At 52.0% G+C, this 8436-nt stretch overlaps 1 protein-coding gene across 1 annotated transcript in view; it reads left to right on the forward strand.

Moving 5' to 3' along the window:
• Positions 1-6696, forward strand: part of DMRTB1 (DMRT like family B with proline rich C-terminal 1) — a 7023-nt gene extending 327 nt beyond the window's left edge. The window contains exons 2-4 of the mRNA XM_015566989.1: positions 1661-1863; positions 4942-5203; positions 6550-6696. Coding sequence (XP_015422475.1) covers positions 1661-1863; positions 4942-5203; positions 6550-6614 — 530 coding nt within the window. The 3' untranslated portion in view covers positions 6615-6696. The remainder of the gene's footprint in view (positions 1-1660; positions 1864-4941; positions 5204-6549) is intronic.
• The last annotated feature ends 1740 nt before the right edge of the window (positions 6697-8436 follow it).

Here is an 8436-nt window from a genome sequence, read left to right on the forward strand (position 1 = left end):
GGCCTCCGCAACCCAGGCCGCCGCCGCCGTTCGCCTACGGTAAGATCCCCAGGTCCCATGTGACCTTCTTGTGCCATGGGTTCCGCTCAGGGCGGCACCCTCCCTGCCCCCCATGTTCGTGTTCCCGGAGGGGGATGGGGAAATGCTTTCTGAGTTAAATTTGCTTTCAGAAACCTTTCTCCACGTACAGGTTTGGGTTGGGTGCCTTTTTGCAAAAAGGTAAAAGGGAGAGAAAAGAGTGGGTGGTGAAGATGGCTTTCAATATTTAGCTACAATTTCTGCCGTTCCATCTTGCAAGAAAAAAAAATGGCGTCCAGGCTGCTTAGCTGGGGCGTCTTGTGGAGACAATGGCCCTACTGCGCTTGCGCAGCTCTTCCCGCTCTTTTCTTGGGCTGCAGGCACCTCCCCCACAAAATGTCTCTGTGGGTGGGCCAGCGCCATGCTGACCGCGCCTGCGCACTTCCCCCCATTTCCAGGAGCGGGAGGCTTTTCCCAGAAGACCTCCCTTCCGCTGTGCCTTGCTCCAACCCGCCTGCGCGCCCTTTCCCGCTCCTTTTTGGGCGGGAGGCTCCACTGGCAGGACTTTCTGCAGACAGATGGGCTTTCTAAACTATGATTGCGCCTGCGCACGCTTCTGGTCTTTCTGAAGGCCCCGCCCTTCATCGGAGCCCTGGCCCAATGCGCCTGCGCACCTCATTTTGTGCCCTTTCCCTGGGCGTGGGTGGGGATGCGACAGCCTTTCTGCTCCACGGAGGAGAAGATAGTTCATTGAGATATTGTCTGTTTTTTCTCCTGCCCACCATGTGCATAAGTTACAATGTTCTTTATGTAACAATGTAAATTATGCTTTCGCTATTAAAGCACAACTTCAGGTCACATGTAGGTCCGAGGCTTTTTAAAAACGGCCATTTTGAAGTGCAGGCCCCTGTTGGTTTTCCCTGTGGTGTGCCAGTCTCCCGCCCATGTGTAAGGAGATTGGCTTGGGTGCTCCCCCACGGCCATTTCTATCTTCTGGGATGTTCTAGGAAAGTCTGGTCCCCAGGGAACTAGATGGGGAGGACAGACCTGGAACAGCAGTCCTATAGGAGAAGGATGCCTTTCCACTGGCACATGCTTCCTCTCTCCACGCACAGGAGCTGAGCACCTAACTGCCAGACATAGTGGCAAAAGGTGCGGGGAGTCAGATTCCTTCCCTAAGCATCTCGTCCTTGTGAGGGGAACACTAATAAAGAATCACACATCCGTGTAGAGAGCTCTAACAGCTAACGGCTTAGCTGAGGTCTTAGGAGGAGGAGATGCTGAGGACTGAGGACTAGGAGGCAAAGTGGGCTGAAGGGAGAGCCCTCCGAGGTTAGGGAACAGCATCTGCAAGGGCTTTGAGGGGGATGAGAGAGAAGAAGCTGCCAGGTCATCTCACTGGAGGAGGCTGGAGTGGAGGCAGGGTCGGCTGCCTGGGGCTTCATGGCTGTGCTGAGGACTTTTTCTAAGAATGTGGGACATGGCTGAAAGGTTTAGAAAGCAGGGAGGGTGAAAAGCATAACGGATGTGGGAGCTCTGTGTAAAAGGGCCTGAATGTTTGTCCCATCTTTGGACAGTAATGTGATGCTTGTTCCCTCGCTCTTTGTGTTTTTAATACTTCTCCCATTGCTTGCTCTTTCAGGGCTCTCTCTGAGCATCAACTCGGATGCTATGGTGCGGTCTGAGTACCTGGAGAGAGAGCCTTCCAAGCTGTATCCCAGCTGCTCCAGCATGTACTATCGCCCGTTCCCGATGGGCTACCAGGATCCCTCCCCGGGCCTGGGCATCTCCCTGCAGCAGGGCTTCCGGCACGTGTCCTTCAGCCACTACCATGGAGAAGGCTCGGTGAGTCCCATCCTGACTCCTTTCTGGTTCCTCCATATCCCATCTGCTCTGCTGCTCTTACATATGCTCAGTCCCAGAAAGCCATTGGTGTGCCCACTCTGCCAGGCCCCTCGGCCTGTACTGTGCAGACCTCTGGGAGTGCACACATGTTGTGAGTCTCATCATGTGTAGACTGGTCAGCCTGCGCTGTGGCGTTTGCTTTTCAGAGCTGTAGGCTAAACGGCTCTGGGAGCTCAGGCAAGAAGGATCGCAGACACGTAGGTAAACCTGGGAACACTAAGTGACCACCAGCCTGGACGCGTGGAATGCCGGGGCCACAGGCTCTTCGTTTTGCTGGTACCAGGAGGGAAATGCCACTGTCCTGCTGCCATACAGTTGAGGGCAGAGCGAGGAGCAGCTGTAGGGCCCCTGCCCAGGGTATGGCCCACTTGGGACTGCACAGGGTTTTCAAGAGGAAGTGGCATTTAAGCTTAGTCATGAAAAATATGGAAACCTTTTCCCAAACACCTATCCCCTAAAGATCTATGTGTTGAAAGAAGGAATGAGATGTAATCCCTTTATGAGGTCAGTGGTGAGTTACTAACTGGTGTGCTCTATAAGCGCCTAAAGCGGCAGTCGGACATCCCTTCACAAACCAGGACTGCTGGCTGCCAACCGCTAGCCTGCCTGAGTGCCCCTAACCACACCCCTGCTGGCCTGGTCATCCCCAACTGCCCTCCACTGCAGGCCCGGTCGCCCCCAACAGTCCTCCCTTGCCAGCCATCTTGGGACCACATGGGTGCGGCCATCTTGGGACCACATGGGCGTGGCCATCTTGTGTGAGGATGTGACGGTCAATTTGCATATTACTGCTTTATTATATAGGACAGTGATGGCGAACCTATGACACGAGTGTCAGAGGTGACATGCAAACTCAGTTTTTTGGTTGATTTTTCTTTGTTAAATGGCATTTAAATATATAAGATAAATATCAAAAATATAAATCTTTGTTTTACTATGGTTGCAAATATCAAAAAATTTCTATATGTGACACAGCACCAGAGTTAAGTTAGGGTTTTTCAAAATGCTGGCATGCCGAGCTCAAAAGGTTCGCCATCACTGATATAGGATCATTTTCCATTGATTCAAGGGGGAAAGGTCTGAAAACCACTGGTCTTGATATTTCTAGGGTGCCTGCCCCTCTATTTGAGTCTTCAGAGCACGGGGTATAATTCCATTGTAGGGAAGAGGAAGTTACGGGTTTGTCCAACGTCACAGAATGAGTGAGTGAGGCACTGGGATCAAAATTCACAGCAGATTAGCGACAGAGCAGGATGCACACTGACTGCCCTGACTCTGCTTCCCTGAGCCTGTCTCTCAGACGGAGGTACACAAAGTGCCCCACCGCCCTGCCCTGTGGGTGCTGGCCACCCCCTTGCAGCCCAGGGACAGCATGGCCCCTCCAGCCTCCACACAAAGAGGGGCTCTGGCCAAGTGGAGCGCACACCCACCGTCTGCTCGCACAGAAGCCTGGCGTCCGGAGCAGCGCTGACTGACGGGCCTGCCAGACTGCCATTGTCAGGGTGTGATCTCCGTCGGTTTATCAGGCCCCAGGCAGGAGCTGTGATCCAGGCAGAAACGGCCAAGTCGCTTGGAATTAAAGGGCTAATAATCCCCCTCCTACCCTTTCCTGTCTGGATAGTGGATCCAATATTTATTTGTAAAGCTGTTTCAAACCCAAGAGCCTATGAATTGCTTCGAACCGTGTCTGCTCCCCCTGCCCAGGCTCCGAGATAACCCCCAAGACTCTCCCACCTTTTATTTCTGTCTCTGTCCCACCTGCTGCTGCTTTTGTTCTCCCACAAAAGATCCCAGGCCTGGAGCTGGACAGGCCTGGGCCCCCTCGTCCTTTTCTTACAGCTCTGTGGCCTCGGAGGACCTCGCTCGGCTCCATCTGTCAGCGGGGCCTCGCGAGAGGAGGGTGCGATGCGTGTGAAGGGCCTGCACGGGGTCTGGCACGTAGTAGGCACTTGAGAGTAGGCTTTCCTCTCTTCTTTGTGGTCAGATTAAGTTAGGACATGCTGGTTAGTCTAAGGCAGGGGTCCTCAAACTTTTTAAACGGGGCCAGTTCACTATCCCTCAGACCGTTGGAGGGCCAGATTATAGTTTTTAAAAAAACTATGAACAAATTCCTATGCACACTGCACATATCTTATTTTGAAGTAAAAAAACAAAACGGGAACAAATACAATATTTGTATTTGCATGTGGCCCGCGGGCCGTAGTTTGAGGACCCCTGGCCTAAGGCTTTTGCAGACGGCCTCAAGGCTTTAATGCGCTTATATGGGACTCACCATTGTGGTGAGTCAATATGTGGAGTTTCTCAAACTCCCTTGACAACGAACACTTTAAAAGCAGTTTAGAATAATCTTGTAGGACTCCAAGTTCTCTGGAACACAGCTTGTGGAGCGCTGCTCTGATGTATCTGGATGGAAGTAAATAGTAGGAACTACACCTGACATTCATGACTATTTTCATTACATTCATGTCTTAGATGCGCTCTGAGCTGTGTAGTCATCCTCCCTTCAGATCCCTCCCTTCCAGCCTTGGGGTCCTGTGTCAGGGGGTTGGCTTCCATCTTCGGAAGAAGCAACAGAAGCACAGAATGGTGGTGGCTGGAGCCCCTTTTCCTGAGGTCACCCAGCTATTCTGACTCAGTCACAGCTGCACTCCACCCAGGAGAAGGCCCTGGCTCTGGAGTCTAAGTCATTGCCCGACAATGGACCACAGGTGGCTGGGATGCCCTGGGACCCTGGCCGAGCGCTGAGCAGTGGGTCAGACAGACGCGATCCAGTTCTGCCTCAGCCGCTCAGCAGCTTAGAGAGGGTGCAGTCAGGGGCCGGAACGGCTGTCCCCCAGGCTGATCGGAGGTGTGCCTGCGTTCCTTCTTGCCGTCAGTAATTTCTTTGCTGAGCACCCCATTTCAAGTGCCTGTGTCCAGCCCATGGGACCCCCCCAATTCGAGAGAACATCATGTTTGATCAGCCCATCTGGCTAATCCTCTCCCCTTTTTGGCTTCTCTGCTTGGTGTGCCATGCAGGTGCCAGAGCCAGTGGAAAACTTCCAGCCAAGCTATCCGCCTCCGCCACCGCCTCCGCCTCCGCCTCCGCCACCATCACCATCACCATCACCCCTGATGCCGCAGCCGCCACCCCTGCTGCCGCCACCCCTGTCACCCCCGCCCCCGTTCCTCCCACCAGGCTTCCTCGCTGGGATCCATTTCCTGCCACCACCGCCACCACCACCGCCACCAGCACCTTTCTCACTGACCGTCCCGTCTGATGCGGACCAGGAGACCGCGGGTAAGAGCTCAGTCTTCCGCTTTGTAGGGAGCCAGGAAGACTTTCTGGAGGAAGGGGGCTAATCAAAATAGATGTGGAGAGAGGGGTGATTGAGAACAGAATTAAAATGTGCTGGGCCTGGGATACGCTTTCTCCTTAGACCCCTCCCCTAAATTCTGTAGGCAGGCATCAAGGAGGTGGGCCCCCAAGGAGGTAAGGAAACCAATAGAGCCCAGAGGGGTTCTTGTAGCTATAAATGGCAGAGCTCAGATTTCAACAGAATTATGTGTCTGGCTCTATTAGTGCCCCTGGGCAAAGATGTGGAGGGAGGTGTGTATGTGGTATGTTCAGACCAGAGGTGCCAGGCCTCTCTGGCTGGGGAAATGACAAATGCCAAGCCTGGAACAGCAGCAGGAGCCAGTTTGGGTCTGGTAGGGGTGATTCCTCTCCTCAGGCCACTCTGGAGAGAACCTGACCAAGGGCTAGAGACCCTATCCTTCTTGGCTCTGCCACCGATGCACTGGGTGATCTTAGTCACTCACCCACCCTTCTCTAGGCCTCAGTCTTTTCATCTGTAAAATGGGCCTCTTCACAGGGTTACTGTGAAGGTCAACTGAAATTTTAGATGTGAAAATGCTTTGAGGAATTTGTTTTTTAGGGCCCTTTGCAGAATGAATTTAACCATCTCTGGGTTGTGTTACTTATACATTCAAGGATTTTTTTTCCTTTTAATTTTCCCCTGAGGTTAGGCTGGTGATGTCCTTCTCGTTTTACTGAAGAGGGAACTGAGGCCTGTTGCACACCTGCTGTGTGTGAGACGCCTGCATCTTGTTAGCTGGAGAGATGGTCGAGTGTGGCTTGAAGCTTGCTGGCCCTGGTGCTGGCCTGGGCATAAGTCCTGGCTCTAGCACTTACCAGCTGTGTGGCCTTGGGCAAGCTAAACCACTCCTTGGTGCCTCAGTTTCAGTGTCTGTCGCAGTGGACTGGTAATGCTCCCCACCTCATGTGGTTATTCTGAGGATTAACCAGAACCTGAAATGATGAAGCCAATAGTGGAAGTTAGTTCTCACTGTTCCCCCTGGTCCCATGCTGACCTGATGTTGCAAGGTAGGCATCGTTTCATTTACAGGAGGAGGAACTGGTTCAGAGCTTCCGGTAGTTTGTTTCATGCCACCCAGCCTGTGGCAGGCAGGACTTGAGCCTGTATCATATGAGGACTAGAATTCCAGCCTCCTGACACCCAGCAAATCCAAGGCAAATTCTCCTTAGGGCCTGGGAATGATGAGAAGCCTTGTAGAAAGCTTACACCTGAAAATAGGTAATTTTTCCTATTCCTAAATGCATCCCCTCTTTTTTGTTCTTTGCAGATGACCAGGTTGCAGGGATGCCTCCTGAGCCCAGCCAGCCATCGTCTCAGGAGCAGTCCGACTAGGCCCCGGGCCTCTGGCCAGCAAAATGGGGCATCGGGGGGGTGACAGCAATGATTTTCTTGTCTGTGTTTAGTGATGTTAGGGAGGGTGGACAGTGATAGACATAAAATAGAGTTAATTCCCATTTCAAGATAGGAGGAAAGAGGGTGGTTTCTAAGTTTCAATCCTGAAATATGAGCTGGAACAGGAGAGTGGAGGATGAAGTTAACCAGGGGGGGACCAGGCCTCTGAGGAGTGGGGGCTGATGGGAACTCCCATTTAGGAATGAATTTAACCATCTCTGGGCTGTGCTACCTTTTATGTGACTCGCCCTCAGAAGCATTCTTTGATTTCCCCAGGCCCCACTGCAAGACGGGAGGCACCATGTATTTCAGCCTTCTGCCTCTGCCTGGTCCCAGGGGCTGGCAGCACAAACATCAAGCTTCCAGCACATCCAGGGGCTGGTGCGAGCAGCCGGGCAGGGCACTGACAGCAGGTTCTGGAGTGTCCTTCTCTGCTGCCCTGTCTCCCACTGCCCCTCGCCCCTTCTCCAGGGGCCTTTACTAGCAAGCATCGTGACCCCTGTGCTACCCTCCCCTTCCCTCCATAAAGTTTAAGCCATTTATAGGCATCTTTCTTGTTTTAAAAAATGCATTAACGTTTTATTACTTGTTGTTTTTTAGTGTTTGCCAGCTTTAAAAAGTAGGCTGTTTGTTCCCAGAATAGAATGGTCCTTCCAAAGTACCTGAGATGTCAGCACTTCTTCTCTGGGGCCAGTTGACTGTTGAAATAAAATGAGCAATGAAAATGCTGTGGAAGATGTCTTCTCTCTTTAAATCCACGTGGAAGGCAGTGTTGGGTAGAGCAGCGGGGGCCTGGGTTTGTGGCCTGTCGGCCTGCTCCTACCACGTGCTTGCTTAGGCCAGTCCTTCCCTTCGCCCTCTCCCCTTCCCTTCGCCCTCTCCCCTTCCCTTCAGTGATCAAGTGACTTGGGCCAGACTGCTTCAGTTGTTATTATTTTAAGAAATGGAAACCTCTTAAGGAAATCTGATGTAGACACATCAGATGTAAAGATGACTTTTCGTTTCCCTTCCCCAGCTCCTTTCATGGTCCCTGCAGCGGGACATGATTTTAAAATACAGAACTTGGTCCCATTCTGCTGTCTTAGAATCTTGGGGCTCTTCCCCTGGTTTCATTTGTTCCTTCATTTAAAAATCACCTGACATCTCTACTAGATTTAGAGCCTGACAATCAGCAGCTCTGCCCGTGAGCGTGGAATCTAGTGGAAACAGATACTGTCCAGTGGCATTGGGACTGGGACAGAGGAATAGGAGCTGGGGATGGTCAGGAAGCCTGGAAAAGTCAGGGCTTCATCTGCCTTTTATTCTTTAATCCTCACCCTAAGGATATTTTTTCCATTGATTTTCAGAGAGAGTGGAAAGGAGGGGGGAGGGGGAGAGAGAAATATCAATGTGATAGAGACACATCGATTGGTTGCTTCCTGCACTTGGGAATCGAACCTGCAACCCAGGTACATGCCCTTGACTGGGAATTGAACCTTTGACCCTTTGCTGTACAGGCCAACCCTCTAAGCCAGCCGTGGGCAAACTACGGCCCGCGGGCCAGATCCGGCCTGTTTGAAATGAATAAAACTAAAAAAAAAGACTGTACCCTTTTATGTAATGATGTTTACTTTGAATTTATATTAGTTCACACAAACACTCCATCCATGCTTTTGTTCCAGCCCTCCGGTCCAGTTTAAGAACACATTGTGGCCCTCAAGTCAAAAAGTTTGCCCACCCTTGCTCTAAGCACTGAGCCATGCCAGCCAGGACCTCACCTTTT

Source organism: Myotis davidii, unplaced genomic scaffold (assembly GCF_000327345.1).
Source record: "Myotis davidii unplaced genomic scaffold, ASM32734v1 scaffold79, whole genome shotgun sequence".
NCBI lineage: Eukaryota > Metazoa > Chordata > Mammalia > Chiroptera > Vespertilionidae > Myotis > Myotis davidii.